Source organism: Emydura macquarii, unplaced genomic scaffold (genome assembly GCF_026122565.2).
Source record: "Emydura macquarii macquarii isolate MOO-44397 ecotype Brisbane River unplaced genomic scaffold, CSIRO-AGI_Emac_v2 contig_2699, whole genome shotgun sequence".
Lineage (NCBI taxonomy): Eukaryota > Metazoa > Chordata > Testudines > Chelidae > Emydura > Emydura macquarii.
In genome coordinates this window covers 1,551,952-1,569,713 of record NW_027132836.1, presented here as the reverse complement: position 1 = coordinate 1,569,713, position 17,762 = coordinate 1,551,952, and the positions used below count along the sequence as shown (strand labels likewise).

The following is a 17,762-nucleotide window of genomic DNA, read 5'->3' as shown; positions in this document are numbered from 1 at the left end:
CGGAGGGAGCCTCGGGCCTGCCTCTGCTCTCTGTCTTTGGAGAAGCACAAGTCATTGCTATGCAGCAACTATGCCAGAACAAGGCAACAGAGACGGGGAGGGTTTGCAGGATTAGATCCTGAACATGGTTGATACATACTGTTGTGAGTTCCAGGTCGGGTGGATCTTTTAGAGACGCTCCAAGTTTTCCAAAAGCCTCACTCCCGTTAGCTCTTAGTCCAAGTTTCAATAGATTTGGGCCAAAGACTTTCAAAAGTGACTAATGATTTTTGGATGCCCAAACTTGAGACCTCTTCCTGTCCTGATTTCTCCAAAAGTGCCATGCACTGGCCCTCTGAAAATCAGGCCTCTTTAAAGGGTCTCACGCTAGACATCCAAAATTGCTAGTCGCTTTTGAAAGTCTGCTTTCAAAATAAACCCAGCTCTGTCTCCCTGTCGAGCCATGGGAACCTGTGGCTCCCGGGTGAGGAGCAGCTTCAGAGTAAAGCATGTTCTATCCTCTCGGGGCCTGTTCTTACAAAGCCCGTACCTCATGCACTGCTGTTTCCCAGCGTGTTTCACGTGTTAATAATAGCACATACATTTTCCTGTCTCCCAGCAAAGTCAGCACAGAGAGAGGGGTTCCCCTGACACTCCCCTCACAAACTGACATTTCCCATGTAACTCCAGAGAAACAGGTTTGACGACTAGCTGCTTATGCAGTAAGTTAAACTTCTCTTTAAACATACTTACACCTTGCACAATCCCGGCATTGGAAGAACTTTCCTGCTTTACAGCTCATCAAGTTATTCAACGCAAATAAGAGAGAGGTTAATGCCAAAACCAATTCAAGCAACAACAAAAACTGCATTTTTTAATTAGGGAATAAATAAGAGACAGATAATACAGCTGATCAGTTAGGGGCTTCTTTTTTCCCAGGCCCATGGTGTCTGGGGACAGAGGACAGCAGTTACTAATGGTGCCGTTTTATCTCTGAGGATGATGGATGATGGCGAAAGAGAAAGGAAGGGGAAAACGAAGACATTAGCACATCAGTGGTATGCCTGTGACCTCCATCAAGGGATGCAAACTGACTTAATGAAATTTTAATTAGACAGCACGCAGTACGCTGTCATTGGGTACCAACTCAGACCTTTTCACCAGCACGCCGTTATTATCTGTGCTTGGGACAAGCGCTTTTCCAGCATGAGTGTGGCATTCTAGGCGTGGAGCATTCACCACAGCTCACAGAAACACACCCGTCTTGTGCCTTAGAACAAAGGCTCATCAGAGAGGGGACTGAATGGAAGATGATTTTAGTCAATTGCCTTCTTTGCCTCTTGTAAGCATCTCAATACAGTCTGCAGGCCTAGAGGTATATAGAATGGAACTGCATGTCCCTGAAATGTCACCGATTACGTTCAGCAAATCTCACACCCCACTCTCTTCTCAGCCTCCACAGAATGTGTGATGCAACACTTAACCAGCAAAATCTTGACCGGTCTACTCAGGATACCTGTTTCTCAAGTGTCACCTCTAAGGGCTCGCTCTTTGTTTATCTTGTCCTGATGATTAAGAGGAATAGTCACCTTTGCCATAAAAGTCAAACATTCTCCGTTAGCGGTGGACCCTTTCCAAAGTAAAAGCATTGCCCTCCAATGGCTGGAGACAGTGCTCAACTTCTCAGCTTCACGTTGGAACAAAGTTTTCCATTCTTCATTAAACTGAAGTTATCAAAAATAAACCTGAGGTGGACCAATCTGGAGCTTCTATCCACTTAGCTATTTCTACAGCTCATTTCCCGAGTATCCAGCCACATCACAAACAATGCATCCTCACGACGCCCCCAGGAAGTGCTATTAGCCCCATTTTACAGACGGAGGACTGAGGCACAGAGTTTGTGACTTGTCCAAGGTCACATATGGCATCTGTGGCAAAGCTGGGAATTGCAGCTGTGGTCTGAACTGCCAGTCCATTGACTTAGCCACAAGCCCATGCTGCCTCTCTGCAGTTAGTTTTAGCTTTGTTAAATTTCCCACAGCATGCCACAGTGTCCAAGCCAAATGCAAGACTCACTTCTCCAACCCTGCCTTTGCGGATAAAATAAAGAGCGCGGCGCAAAACGAAAGCAACGTCCTTATACAATTTTGCTCTCTGAGAAAAGAAATGGGGAAGGAACCACACATGATGCAGGAGAGTCACATCGCTTGATGTACCATTGGGAGGCACTGCAGTACCATAGTGACGGGTGTTGTCCAGAAACCTGACAAGAGTACAGTGTAATTCCTGGCTGGGCTACTCTAACTCAAGCAGGCTGATGAAGTAAATGGCAGATTACTGTTTCTTCACAACCGCTCACATAAGTTGGACCCTAGTTATTGTTTGATGATGAATGAAATGACCAGAAGGGGTAACCCAGGTGAACACCAGGTTCTTGATGTGAACCCACAGTGCTGCTTAAGTTCTAACAGCATGAATGGACAGAAATAAGTAATCTGTGGAACTCACAGCCACAAGATATTACTGAGACAGAGTTTAATACAATTCACAAAAGGCATAATGAATAAATAAGAGTATCATCAGCAGTTGCATTAGCTATGATCGACGTTTAAACAGGGTATGCCTCAGGACAAACCAACCACTAAGTACTAGCTGTAGGAAAAACTTCCTCCATAGGCCAGTTATTGCAGAATGGTCCATGATGGTGGTTTTCCACCATCCTTTCAGTGCCCTGGGACTGGCTGCTGTTGGAGGCAGGAGACAGGACTAGGTGAGCCCCTGTTTACTGCTCATGTGCTTCAAACTCAGCACAGGCTTTGTTACATACTTTACTGAGTTGGGACCTAGATCCACTACAGGTGTTCTGTGTTCCCACGCTCAGGGCTGTCTTCCACTCAATGAACATAGGTCACAGAGCTCTGGATGACTAGTAGAACAGCATAAAATCCAGAGTTAAGTAATATGCATGGAGAGGCAGTGACTGGTTTCAGAAATTCTAACCCACCCAACTTCCAAGCCTCCTGCGAAAGCTGCGCAAGCAGAATTCGGAATCAAAGGCACGGACAGCAGCAGCCAGGAAGGACCTGCCTTGTTGTATTGAGGACCCAACCTATTCGTTTGTTGATAATGCCAAATAAAAGCCCCGATACTGCAACCTGCTCCGTGCGGGCGCCCCCTAAGTCCAAGGGACTCTGCACAGGTGCAGGGGTCAGGTTCTTATTGTTATGAGTGTTACATTAACACCTCCCATGGACCAGGTCTCTGTTGTTCTAGGTGCGGTACACAGCGAGAACAAGAAGACAGTCCCTGTCCTAAATAATTTACAATCTAAGTATGGGCACCTATTGGGATTTCCAATGGGAGTTAGGCAGTTGGGTGCTTTGAAAACACCATTGGGCACCTGTCTGCAACTGTAAGCACCTAAACACCTTTAAAAACCTGCTCCATAGTGACCTGCTAAGGTCACAAGTGGCAGAGGTACAACTAGAAGAAGCTAAACAACAAGAGTTTGATTAGCCCCAGGCCAACCCTAAAAGGGTCCAAGAAAGAATTCTGCCCTCCCCCTTCCTGTCTGTCTGTCAGGTTTTCATACCCTGCCCATCATCACGGTATCTGATAATCAACTGGCTAGGTGCATTATAAGGTTTGCTTTGACTTCTTCTGAAGCCTGAGCATTGAATCCTGCTAGAGACAAGATCCCAGCCTTGATCAGACCAGTGGTCTCACTGGGTCTGGCCAATCCTCCGTTCCTCACCAAAATTCTCTGTTTTGAGCTCTGTCCTAACGGGCTGTTCATCAGCTTGTAGATTCGTCAGTGGCACAGGGTCAGCGTGTTTCCAGACTGAATATCAGAGGCCGACCAACGATTTTGCTGTTTTAAATTGCATGCTTGGCAAAGCCTGAAACTAACTGGAGACGATCTGGGAGGGGGGAATAGACATTTGTAATCAAACAGCATTAGCTTCCCAAGGGCAGCACTTGACATAAGAGACAGACTAGCCTAATGTTTCCATCGCAATAGAGAAATAAATAAACTAGCTCAGGATACAGAACTATATTTGCCTTCCCCAGAGCCCGAAATTAGTAGCATGGACTCAGACCGACTTCTTGTGTCACTGAGCAGCAGAGGAATTATTTTTAATGATGAGACAATGACGTACTGCCCAGATGTAAAGCTCCCAGTCACCGAGGTACTGTACAGAATTTACTGACCAAGACCCTGACGTGAATGACCCTTATTTAGCTCTAATAAGGAACCGGCTCGTAAATCGGTTCATTGACTGTGGAACCTTAAATCTGGACAACAACATGCTCTCGTCTTTCCTTACTTAACAAACACCAGCGCTTTGATGAGGGGGGTTAGGTCCCATTTCTTTACGGCGCATCATTCGCCCAGAGGTCTCAGACTTTCACAGCAGATCACGCACTCGTGCCAGGCCAGAACAAGGGGACTGCGAGCGCTACAGCCGACATCATGCCAGCAGCCACTGTCTATGGTTCAGGATGGAGAGGGAGAGACAACAGCTACCTTTTAGAGGAAACCAGTGTGTGTGTGTGTGAGTATTCCAAGTCCTGTTTTTGTAATAAGCCTGGAACATGCCGTCCGCAAGCAGTTCTATCACCTGCAGGACTTTTCCCCTTTGCCCTTCTTAGGTCTCTACGCTGTGTATGCCCAGGAAATCATCCCGTGCCTTAGAGCTGTTCACTGAGCAGGCTGAAAAGGCAAGACTTCCTAAGGGGCTGGTAGAGTTAAATTAAAGGTACCCTGGAACTACCAGCGCTGCACAAGTAATTATACAGAAGGCAAAAACGCTAGCCATGCTCAGCAGACAGAAAGGCCCTCTTAAGAGAAGAAAGGCCTGGTAATTAACCTCTAGACATGATTCAGAGCATCATTTGTAGCAGGATGATTAACATAATCCCCCAAGTGCAAACACACAACTCGCATTAATGTTCATTTGCAGAGCTGAACGCTCCCTCCCCACCTTCGCAAAAGGAGCACGTTTGAAATGGGATGACGGCTGTGCTTGGGCCTACATCTCAGCAAGCGGGGAGGAGGGGGAAACGGACAACACCCCTGTGAGGTGGGCAGCGTTATTATCCCCAGTCTGCAAATCAGGCACAAAGAGGCTATGACTTGCCCAGGGTTACGAAGGAAGTCTGTAGCAGAGCCGGAAATTGAGCACAGGTTTCTCGCCGCCTAAAGCCAGTGCCCTAACCACTGAACTATCCTTCCCCCACTGGCCAGGCTGCCCCACTCTCAGGATTTTATCGAGCGTGTCAAGATATTTTATGTTTTCCTTTAAAGCTCCAGCTCCTGAAGTCAATTGAATGTGAGAATTTCGGCTTTCATTCAAAAAGAAAAATGTCCAGCTCTTAAGGTTTCAGAGCAAAGCTTGAAAATGTGACCTGGGTGAACTCTGAAGGCTCAGAAGGCAGAAGGCAAATAAAAAGAACCCCACTTGGGGTATTAAAAAAAAAAAAAAAAGAAATCTCATGATTTTAAGCCAATCTCACGGTTTGTTAGACCTTGACTTGGTAACTTCTCCCAGTTCTTCTGGGTTTATAAAGCCCGGGCCACTCCTAAAATGGCCTGCGCAAGAGAGCCAAAGCAATCCTGCTGCTTAGTGCTTCCCAGGGACTTTTAATTCCCTTCTACAATCAGTACAAAAGGCATCCGTGTCATAGCTGGAGGCAGTTCGAAGGGTGTTTTGTTCCCATTCCACTGAAGCAAACTGCATTGTTTGTGTGTTGTTCTTAATTAAATACTTCAGAGGAGATAATGGAGGTGACCCGAATGTGACCAAGATCTTGTGTAGACTGTCTCTGCCCCCCACAACCTGAATATTGTGTGTTCAGAGCGCAGATTCGACCAAGAAGCTCCGCGCCTTTGTATTCAGTTCTTTTCTGTCGTTTTTAAAAGGATGTTGTAGCCCTGAAGCTCTGTGTAGAGGAATCTTGTTTGAATGAGTCACTATTGTGCTTCATTCTTATCTGTAGCGATGTTATTACTGGGAAATGTTTATCCGGATTACATTGCTAAACATCTGTATAAAAGGCCAAGTTTTAAAAACGGAATGACCTTTTTTTAAAAAAAAAAAAATCCCTTTACTGCACAAAGAGTTAGTTAGCCTGCTCTACTCTGTGCAACACACAGCCTGTGTACTTGTTATCCATGACACTCTTAGAGACCACTGGCTGTTTAAACACACAACAGTCCATGGAACTGGCTTTCGCAGAGCGATAACAGTTTGATTCCATGACAGACTGAGACATCCAACCACTAAATGCCCTATTGTGTCAGGCACAAGGCATGACCTCCCATGATTCATCCCTTGGGTGAGATTCCAGCGACAGAGCAATGCGGCCAGTTCAAAGCTCACATGGCTGGAAACCTGTAGCACAATTATAGTCGCAGCCTCCACCCTTACAAGCAGGAAAGGAAAAGGAAACAGAATGAAGGGGAGGGAAATAAGCCACCAAATGCTCCTTTATTTTGGGTGCGTTTCAGAGGGTTCATGGGGAGCAGAAAGCTCCTGTCACACAAAGACAGCTGAATAATCCCAGCACCGCCAGTCAGAGCGCTCAGGGGGACTGTCCTGAATCCTAACTCCAATCAGCCAAAGAAGAACCAGGCCAGGTAACTTTCGCCTGGCCACGGCAAGGGGGTGGCACCAGCCAGGGCAGAACGGGCAAAGAGGCAGTCACTCCGCATTGATGCTGCCCATGGACAAGCGCTCACTGGAGTGGAGCCACACAAAAGCATGGTTTGAAAATCCCGGCTGGAGGGTCAGGTGGGAAACACGCGGGGCTGGCACCAGCTGCCCTCTCTCGGCACCGCTACCCTGGGCAGGGCCGGGGTCTCTTGCAGAGACGCTGCCCCACCATTCATTCGCCCCCGGCGCCGGGCAGCGGGCCCAGCAGCACGATTCAGATCATTGCCCGGCTTGTCGGAGGAAACCAGATTAAAGCCTCCTGGAGAGCATCTGCCTCGCCCCCCGCTGCCCGCAGGGGCCATCGCAGCCGCCTTCAGACGTGAGAGCCACCCGACCCCGCCGGATCACCCCGGCTTGGCACGTAGGGCCAGTGCCCCGAGCCCCCCCCAGCCGCTCCCGAAATAGACACTGCTGGGGAAGCGGATGCTGCTCACGCCGGATTCGGGAAGCTCCGGCGCCCTACACCGGATTGCGATGTTTTGTGCACACCGGCGGACCGGCTCCGCATTGGAGGGCGCTGGATCCTGCCGTCTAACCAACAGCAGCACCGGCTAATCCTGCCCGGGGGAAGCTCCCCCTGGGGCTGCTGGGGCTGGGAGCCGGAGCTGACCGGCGCCCCGGACTCCTCCCCGGGGCCAGTCCCGATGTCCAGGGCGGGGATCCCGGGCAGCGCCGCTGGAGTCGGGAATCCCTCCACCGCCCGGCCCGCCCTTCGCAGACCGGCAGCTCGCTCCCCTGTGCGCACCAGCCGGGTGTGAACTGCGCCTAAACCCCTGTTACACTGCCCTGCCCAGCCCAGCTATAGCCCCGGATGCAGGGATGCGCCTAAACCCCCTGTTACACTGTCCTGCCCAGCCCAGCTATAGCCCCGGGGTGCAGGGATGCTCCTAAACCCCCTGTTACACTGCCCAGCCCGGCTATAGCCCCGGGTGCAGGGATGCTCCTAAACCCCCTGTTACACTGCCCAGCCCGGCTATAGCCCCGGGTGCAGGGATGCTCCTAAACCCCCCGTTACACTGCCCAGCCCAGCCCGGCTATAGCCCCGGGTGCAGGGATGCGCCTAAACCCCCTGTTACACTGCCCAGCCCGGCTATAGCCCGGGGTGCAGGGATGCGCCTAAACCCCCTGTTACACTGCCCAGCCCAGCCCGGCTATAGCCCCGGGTGCAGGGATGCTCCTAAACCCCCTGTTACACTGCCCCGCCCAGCCCGGCTATAGCCCCGGGTGCAGGGATGCTCCTAAACCCCCTCTGCAGGGCTGCTCCGGTCAGACCGCCCCGGGAGGGGAGGAGGGGGGAGGCTGCATTTCAACCCAGCAAAGCCGGAGTTTGGAGGGAGAGAAACGCGGGGACCAGCTGCCTCGGGGCGCGGCGAACCAGCCGGTGTCGCCCCCCGCCCCCCCCGGGATCCCCGCAGCCCCTCACCTGCCAGGAGCCGGAGGGGATCCGGTGGAAGGCGCCCAGCCCCCCGGAGGCGTAGCAGCTGTAGATCTGCTCCAGCGCCCCGGAGCAGTGCCAGAGCAAGCCGAAGCTGACCTCCGGCTGGGCCGGGCGGGGAGGCGCCTTCACCACCCAGGCCGGCGAGAGGAAGCCGAAGCTGCAGACGGCCACCAGGCAGGAGGACAGGAGGACCCAGAAGCAGCCCACGCCGCTGAACATCCTCCGCGGCTGGGGAAGGCGCCCTGCGGCCGGCAGCTCCCGCCCGGCAGCCGCGCCGCCGCCGCCTGCTTCCGCCGCGCGAGCCAGCCGCGACTGCAGCTGGGGCTGGGGCGGAGGGAGCGGGGGGGGAGGCAGCGAGGGGGACGCAGGACAGCCCCCCCCCCCGGGCCGCCGCACATCAGCCTCCCAGCCGCGGCGAGGGCTGGCACCGGGACAGCTCCATGCGGGGGGCGGGGGGGGAGCCCGGCTGCGGGGCCGCCCACGTGGAGCGCCGGCTGAGGCCGGAGCCGCTCGTGACACCCCAGGCTCCGGAGCACGGCAGGTGTCCCAGGCCCGGCCCCTCCCCTCCCCTCCCCTCCCCCCCGTCCTCGGACCCAGCCCCGTCACGTGGGGCGGGGGAGGGGGGGCTCGCATCCCACAGCCGCCCCCCCCCCTCCCCAGCCCGCCCGGGGGGGGGGAGGGGGTCATGCGCCAAAGCCTCCGCGCCCAGGGCGAGCCCGGATCGGGCCCCGCGGTGGGGAGGGCGGGGGTCAGGCACCGGGGAGGCTGGCCCGGGCCCGGGGCTTTCCCCCTTCTCCTGCCCGCCCGCCCGCCGGGGCGTTTTCAGGTCACCCCCCCGAGGCCTGGCGCCAGCAGGTGCCCCCAGAGCAGGTGTGGAAAACCCGGAGGGCTGGGGGGGACACAGGCACCTCTGTGAGACACAGCCCCGGCCCTGGGCCGGTCCCTGTCAAAGCCGCACAGCTGGTCAGCCCAGGCGCCAGGCCCGGCAGCAGGAGAACCCTGGGGTGGCCAGGCTGTCCCTGGGGGCCTGCAAACCTCTCAGCCCTGCCCAGACCCGCAGGACAGCTCTCTCCTCCCCGGGGGGGGGGAGCCACAGAAGGGGGGGACTGACCTCTGAACCATGAGGCTCCCCTTCCCCCCATCCAAGCGCCCAGGGGAGCCCCAGGTGTGTGCGCCCGCTGGGTGCTGGGCTGCCCTGCCTACAAGAGGGAGCAGGCCAGGGCCTCTCTGGCAGGGGCAGGGTGGACTCGGCCAGCCCCCGCAGCTCCTCCCTCTCCTCCTTTGACTTGCACTGGACTCAGCTCTGCCCCAGACCGTGACAGGTAAGAACGGCCACGCTGGGTCAGAGCAATGGTCCATCTAGCCCAGCGTCTTGTCTTTGGACAGTGGCTAGTGCCAGGTACTTCCGTGGGAATGAAGAGAGCAGGCAATCATGACGTGGTCTATGGCCTGTCGCCCGTTCCCAGCCTCTGGCAAACAGGCTAGGGACATTTCAGAGCATGGTTTTGCACACAATGTTCCAGTGGTTGCCACCCCTGTGCCACGCCCGTGCCCTAGGACTGCACAGCTTTGCCTTGCTGACAATCCTGTGGCGGTGGGCATGGGTCAATGCATGTTCTAGTTTCTATGCAGAACCCACGGTCCAAACCACCTCGAGCAGAAATGTCTCTGTGTGTCGCTCCTGCCATCCCAAAGCACTTTGCAAGCAATCCTGCTGTGTGCCCCCAACTCCCGCTGCCTCTGATGGGGGTCTGACTCTCATTGACTTGTAGGATCAGACCCTGTAGGTATATAGGCACCCCCACCTCTGGGGTGGAGGATATCAACCAACCAGCATGCTGGGCAGGGCAGGTGAAATTTTGGCCAAGGACAGAAAGGCAAAGCCTTTCCCTTAGGAAAAGTGTCTTTAATGTCTTCACAGAATCTCAGTCATTGACAACTCCAAAACACTCACATGGGCCATACTGCAGTCCCTTCCGCAGAAGGATAAAGCCTGGGTCAATCAAGTTGTGATTTGACCTTGTGATTCCCGGCATTTCATACCCGATGCTCAGACCAACGGCAGCCCCTGCAGTGTGGAGAAGGCTTGTTGGCTTCTGCTGCTTTGTCCTGTTCTTCGTTAGTGACAATTGCAAAGAGGGTTTAATTAATTCAGCGCCTTGGAGACTCTAAGGTTCGGTGCTGGGTTAACTTCAGGGGGACTACACCCCTGCGTGAAGGGAGCTACTGCTGTAAGTGAAGCTTTGTAGGACTGGGCCGTTACATTTGGGACAGCAACCTCCATCCTTTCTTTGCACACCTTTGGCGTTATCTGGATAGGATTATTATGTATTTAACTGATTCCTTTAGCCAAATACTGCCCTCCTATCTGGCTGATAATAGATTTTCTAAACACTTTTGGGCTTTCTTAAGAATGATACGGTAATAATATGATTTTGACAATCTGAAGTGTCTGATCCTATAGCCACACACGTAATTTTCCTCGTGTGAGTAGTTCCATTGACTTATATGGCACTACTCGTGTAAGTAATGTTACACATGCATGTAAAGTGCTGGCAGGATCACGCCCCAATGGGCTGACAGGTTCAGGCCCAAACCGGATTGTCATCTACTTTGGTAGATGAAGTTGTTTGTGACTGACAGTCGGGGGGAAATTTCTGGGGAAAAAACACAGGAGAATGAGTTTTCCTAGCAACTATGGAACACTGTTAATGTCACCCACTTAAGAAATGCACTTGGGTGTAGTATTCAGGCCATGCAGAGTTTTTCCACAATAATATTAAAACTGTGATAACAACAGATGCACTCACAGATCGGGATGTCAATTCTACACTCAGCTTGTCTTTTGCATACCCCAACAAGTTTTTGGTAATGGATCTTACACTGCCTTTTTAAAGCAAAAAGTTCTGTCCATCTCTGACTCTGGATAATTGTGACTTGAATATAAAGGATTGCTTATGTTTCTTTACCTGCCTTCAGTTGCCAGTATTATTTTTAACTACATGAAAGACTAAACTTATATGTGTCTGGAGAGAGAGTGATAAATAAACATTCATCTTTCTCCCCATTTTCTACCTGAGAGAAAAGCTGTGCAGCCTGGCATTAGCATCAATGGAAAATATCACATCAGTGTATTTGTAGCTTCATTTAGGCTCCTAAGCACAGTCAGATTCAAGCAGGCAAACCCTTATTTCCACACCACATCCCATTGAAATCAAGGGTGCATGGCTTTAGCTGCACAGATGCAATTATAGGATCGGGGTCATCGAGATTTAAGGGGAGCTTTCCAACAGGACAATTAGCCACAAGGAATGGAATTAGTGATTTAGGGGCATACGTTCTAGTGCCTTTCAATTGGCATTGTGCACCTAAATCACTTAGGCCTTTGTGAATATTGCCACCCACCGTCCCAGTTTCCATTGGATGTCACTGGGAGATGGTCACTTATCTTCGCTTTGTGCCTGTGAAAACCTTCCCCTTAATGTCACATAATTTTTTTTCTGTGAAGTTGAAAATACAAGCAGGGTAGAAATCGCAAAGTGGTTGGTGGGGGGGTTGATTTTTTCCGAAAATAAAAGCTGTACACACCTCCCTGTCTCTTCTGCAGAATTGTTTTGAATATACCATTTTGTAGAGAATATTAAAAATCCTTATGATTCTTCCAAAATCCCATGGATAGATCAAGCTTTTACTGTCAAACTTTCAGGCCACTTGGAAGCTCCGTCCTATGTACTGGGGTCGGTCCCTCACTTTCAGTTACACTTCGCATTCCTTTTCATGAACGACAAGAGAAACTCAGCCTTCACCTTTGGAATCATACCAGGAAAAAGCCCCTTGTCACCACGCCTAGAGGCATGCGTTATTTGAGTCTGAATAGCCATCTCAGACTGCTCTGATCAGGGCACAGGAGGCAGTGTCAACCAGCTAGAAGGGCTGGAAAAAGCAACTGGATCATGGCAAGGAACTGATGTCTTGTTATGCAATAGTATCTCTGGGGTGGGTTTCCCGTCAGAGCTGCCTTAAGAAATTACTTTCACGTATCACTGACCCAGGGAGAAAGACTTCCCAGATGCTGCCATTTGCAGGGATTTCTTGTCCAATTCCCCCTCAGCATAATCATATGGGTTCACTGGTTAGTGTCTTCTTAATTTAAACCCTTGGAAAATGAGCAAGGATCGCTCAGAGGTTCTCTGTGCAGGCTTTTCCTCAACACATGCCCAATCGCTAGCGTATTGTGACTGCTACAGAGGGCTGGCCCAGACTGTAAAAAGGCAGAGATGTGCAAAGATGTTTTGGTAGACTAGCACCCTCTGGTGGTTTTTAGTGAGGTTTTCTGGCAAGCTGACAATAGGCCTCTTGGGCCAGGGGTTCGCAACTTTTCCAAACTACTGTACCCTGAAGCCAGAGCCCCACCACCCAGGGCTGGAGCATGTAACTTCGCTTTGCAGAGCCTCCTATGGTGTGGGGTCCCAGGCAGTTGCCCTGCTTCTCCTCCCCCCATGCCAGCCCTGCACTCATGACCCCCCTAAACCCATCCCATGACCTCCCTGGGGGGGTCACAACCCCCAGGTTGAGAAACACTGATCTAGATGAGTTGACATATCCCCTGGAAGACCTCTGCAAACCGCCAGGAGTACGTCTGTCCCTGGTTGAGAACATTGCCTTAGGCATTCAGGAAGGCGTTCAGTTCCCAAGGCGTGGAGAAATTGTTGGCCCTTTCACAGAGCTGAGTTCACTGACAGAGTGTCTGACTCAAAAGCTGGGAGTATCTATGGGGCCCATGTTTGAGTTTCGAATATTTGTGATATTCTTGCATGGGTTAGTATATTTTTCACTTTTGTTGTTTTACTGCCTGAAGGATTGGTTGATGGGCCCAGAATAACACAAGACCTTCTCTCCTCTTGGCATGCTGGATTGTGGAAATACCCTGGGAAGGCCACGTCTTGCATTATTTCTAACACTCTCCCTGCAGCATTAAAAACGCCTCTGGAAGAAACAAACACCGACACCAAGATACTGACTTTAAACTGAATGTGCCTGTTTGGGACTTTAATCGGGTAGCTAAGGCACCAAAACGCGCCGTCCTAGAAGTAGCTCTGTGGATCTGACAGTAGGGTCCACAGAAGCTGGGAATACTTCAAAACATGGACAATATCTTGTAAACATAGATTTCAAGGGCAAGCAGAGTCCCAGGTGTTATCAGTAGGCTGGCCCAAGGGATGTCTTTAAAGTGGGACAAAACACTTCAGAATACAGTGAGGAACAATCCTGCACTGGAGGGGGAAGGAGCTGGGGGAAATGTATAAGACGACCTAATAGATCCTTTTTGTCTCTGATTTCTATGCTTCTGTTATTTCCATAGCCTCTGGTTTCCAAGAATTCAGCTGCTCAATAGACCTTGGTGCACGGATTCCTGTGTCCCTCTTTATCACTGTGAACAGTATGTGTTTTTCACCACTTCACTCTATATGTCACTTCCCAGTTATCGTTTTTCACCCACCCAGATGTTGCAAATTAAATGGGAAATCTAGCACCCCAGACCTAGCAGGCCTCCTTTTGGCATCACTCACCATCTGGTGGCAGAAGCAAAGCCTTTGCTTCTTGGACCCGTACAAAACGAGAGGTCCCAGTGTTTTAACGGCATCTCAGCATCATTCTTTATCAAGTCAACTCATTTTTGCCTGGCTGGAATGTGGAATGATGCCCTTCTTTGCAAACCTCAGCGCAACTGAGCAGGGAGTATGAACTCTCTCACTCCCATTAATACTAATGGACTGAGATCATCCACATATGAAATTTTAAATTAATTTTGTGTGTGTGTAGCCACCTGTTTTCCTGTAAATAAGAATTCTAATTGAAGCCACTTTGATTTCAGTCTGAAAACACTGCATACTCTAATGGTATCAGTCACTTCTTGTTAATCATACAGCGTTCCAGGCATCCTGTTGTATATAATGAGCTATGTTATATTTTTCCTGACATATCCTCTTTCAGCATTTAATTCCTAGATTCTTAGCTGTTGACCTGTTCATGTCTTGTTTTTCTCAACTCACTGAATACAGTTTGTTTTTAAAAACATTTCTCTTCAGCTTTCCAAACACAAGGCATTGTGCTAGTGCTTGAAAATGAAATGGACTAATAACAGAAAATGAACTGCCCAGTCCAGTTTCAGTGTCCCAAGCTGAATGAAAAGCAAAAAATAAACCAAGCAGCATGACTGACAAAGCCCATGGAAGGATTTTAAAAAATCCTTCCCATTTTAATTAATAATCTATACATTTGTTATTAACAAAAGTAAAGGAAATGTTTGGAATATATGATTTTTAAACTGGTAGTGTCTCTTTAACAATACCTTCATCTGGATCCTTATATATTTTGGGTAATACAGCCCTGATCCTGCAAGCTGATTTATGCAATTAGACCCTTCTGAAGGCCCACTGAATTAAGGGGATTCCACATCGGCTCAGAGGTGATCAGATTGCAGGACTGGGGCCCATAGACCAACATCTTTCATATAAAATCTTGGGTTTCTGTCTGAGCGGATTTAGGCCCAAGCGTCCTTCCTCTTCACTCATGCAGGTAACCCTATTGCAGACTAACTGGCATGAGTAAGGTCAACAGGATCTAGCCAGTAACATGCAGTGTTTCAGTATATTAGAATTTACCTGTTCCTGTTTCACACCTGACAACAAGTTGGAAATTAAAAGTGAGGCTAGAAAAATCCCCAAACGTTACTTATTCAGTTTTGTTTTTCTGAACACAGTAATTAGACAGAGTAGTTCACTTTGGTTAACTATCAGCATATGAGCTGCCACAAGATCAATAATTTCTAGTTCCGCATGAGTAATTCTGTCAAACAGGACCTCCCATTTAGAGCCTATTAAAAAATCAAGTTTATTTATTTATCTAAGTATGGAGAGGAGATAAATTCACCACTCAAGTAGGAGCTAAAGAGATTTTATTTTCCTTTAAATATCAGGGAGACATCTCCGCCCCAGCCTTTCTGACGTTGGCCAGGGTATGTCCTGAAGTCATGTTTCAGCTAATTGTTCAGTTAATTAAGCTGGTCACGTTCTGCTAAAAGCACCAGAACCTAAAGCCTTTTATGCTTCCAGTTTAGAGCTCCCGGGCCCAAGGCTGACTGACTTCCCGTGAAGGCAGTCAGCCTCTTACTTTGCTGCAAATTCTCAAAAACGGGGGGAGGGGGGAATTTCAATCATAAAAATATAATTCAGGCCAAATACACTCATGACTCAGGATTTCATTAGTTATTGAGGACCTCATCCAATGCCCATCAAAGTAAATGAGAGCAGTCCATTTGGATCAGACCCTTTCAACCACATGAAGCCCACTGGAAATTAAAAAGCATAGGACTCTGACTGTATGGAGCACACTGGAGGATTGGGGTTTTTGTGTTAGTTTTCTCTTTATAATGGCCAGTTAAAAAAGACAAATACTTGCTCATGGACGGGGCATGAAAACTTTGTTTGCCAGGAGCTATGAATTTAGGGTTTCTTGGCGAGGGCCATCTTTTTCTTCCAGATTTGCTCACCATCTGCATATTTAGTCTATTATCATCCTCTCATATTGTGTGTTGATAATTAATTTCATTTGCTATTTATAAAATGCCCCTCTTGGATCAGTCTCTGAGCACAAAAATGTATCAAAGCGCATCACTAAACAAGGTAAAAATAACAACATTAAGGAAAATAATTAGTTGCTATAGGGTGTTAATCAGCTGCTGCATCCTGCTCCAAAGATGGCTGCATTTCAAAAATAGATGAAGAGATGCTTTTGAATCTCTTATGTAACCCAGAGGTTGTGAGGTTTAATGAATTACTATTTGTAAAGCAAGCTGAGATTCTTGAATGAAATATTCTCTAGCAGGGTAGGTTATTATTATTACTTGTTATGGAGTTTTCTACTGGGACAAGCTTCAGCATCAATACCAGGACAGTTACATTGCAAAGTGTAGATGCTGCATTTGCACATCATGATGCAGTGACATCACAGCGTAAAGTATCATAGCTTCATCCCATTGTGATGCATCTTTACAACATGATGATGGTTTACAGTTCAGGACACTTTTAACGTCCTAAAAGCTAACTGTATAACTAAATAACATACACTGCTATTAACACAGGAGGGGAGGGATACATATAGATGAACTAAAATCACCCTTAACACAAGCCACTGTCAGAAACAGTCTGTTGGGCTAGCTAGGCAATTGATTTGATCCAGAATGGCCATTTTTATGTTCCCATGTTGTCAGAATTAGATTCTATACTTCTCAGGGCAGAGCATGTCATTCGGTTTTCTCAGCTGTTTGTCAAGGACTTGGTACATATACAGATCTTCAGAAAGAATCCTGGTTGTGCCATAACTCTAGCGTCCTTTGTGGGAGGGAAGAAACAAGATTTGCTTGTCAGGAATACAAAGAGGATTCTCTAGTGAGGATTTTTGCTGAACCCTGACGAGCTGCCACAGTCCGTACGGCTTAATGTCCCAGGTCAGAGTACCCCTAAGTCCTGACTTTGGCTACACAACTCCAATATGTGGGTGTTTTGAGACAACACGATCAAGCCATGCCGCCACTTGGACACAGCATGAAAGCCCCGCGAGTCCAGCGCTACGGCAGCGTGCTGCAAGACCCAGGATCTGATCCGCTGCGATGGCCCCTGGCAGCGACGAGTGTTGACATGGACCCCGGCCCGGTTAGTGGGGTTTTGGGGCCCGGGGATGCTGTCGTGGTACGGCATGGTGACACCCTGATGCAGCCGGCTGCTGTTACATCACAGCTGCTGACATCACACCGCAGCCAGGCAACTGCCACGTCATAAAGGCTGAGTTAGCCCCACAGGCCAAACTGGCACCCCCGGCCCTTTAAAAGAGGGACTATGCCCCACTTTCCTACGCCTGGGGCTTCTTGCCCTTATCCAAGATGGCTGACTGAGCCCAACTCTCTCGGGAGCCTTCTGCCCTTATCCAAGATGGCTGCCCGGCCTAGCCCAGCTTGGGGCCTTTTGCCATTATCCAAGATGACGACCGGCTCTAGGTCCGTTTGCCCTTATCTAAGAGGGCTTCCCACACTTAGCATCGCGGCCTGACGCCCAGGAAGCCATCTTGGGAGAGGGCAGGAGGTCTCTGACGTCACCGTCCCGCTGTTTCCCGTGATGCTTCACGAGCTCCCCCTCCTTCGCGCCCCGTCCGTTCCGCTCCCCCCGGAAGAGGGAGCCCGGCAGTAGCGGTTGTTGACAATATGGCGGCGGCTGGCTGCTCCGCCGGAGGAAGAGGCGGAGGGAGAGGAGCCGGCAGGAGGAGGAAGGAGTCTCATTCATAGGGAGCCCGGCCTGTCGTCCCCACCCCGCCCTCCCACGGCACCATGTCCTTCTTCAGGCGGAAAGGTGAGGGGGCCGCCGCCCCGGGGACGGGACAGGGACCGGGGCAGCAGGCCTGGGAGGGAATATGTGGGGAGCGCGGGGGCGGGAGGCCTGAGGCGGGGGCGGGAACATAACGTGGGGGGCAGGCGGGCTTGGGGCTGGCCTGGCATGGCGGTGGGGAGAGGACCTGAGGAGGAGGGAAGTGGGGGCGGGAGGCCTAGGATCTGGGCGGCTGTAGGTGACAGGGCG

General features: G+C 50.3%; 2 protein-coding genes across 6 annotated transcripts in view; one reads left to right on the top strand and one right to left on the bottom strand.

The window, feature by feature from the left end:
• Positions 1 to 8,470, bottom strand: part of LHFPL7 (LHFPL tetraspan subfamily member 7) — a 138,845-nt gene extending 130,375 nt beyond the window's left edge. The window contains exon 1 of the mRNA XM_067566035.1: positions 8,119 to 8,470. Within this exon, the coding sequence (XP_067422136.1) occupies positions 8,119 to 8,352 (234 nt within the window). The 5' untranslated portion in view covers positions 8,353 to 8,470. The remainder of the gene's footprint in view (positions 1 to 8,118) is intronic.
• An 8,895-nt stretch (positions 8,471 to 17,365) lies between these two features.
• Positions 17,366 to 17,762, top strand: part of AKAP10 (A-kinase anchoring protein 10) — a 34,494-nt gene continuing 34,097 nt past the window's right edge. For all 5 annotated transcript variants that reach the window (XR_010923217.1, XR_010923215.1, XR_010923218.1 and 2 more), the window contains exon 1: positions 17,366 to 17,537. Coding sequence is in view for 2 of the 5 variants with exons in the window: in XM_067565827.1 (XP_067421928.1) it covers positions 17,516 to 17,537 (22 nt within the window). In the remaining 3 variants the exon portion in view is untranslated. The remainder of the gene's footprint in view (positions 17,538 to 17,762) is intronic.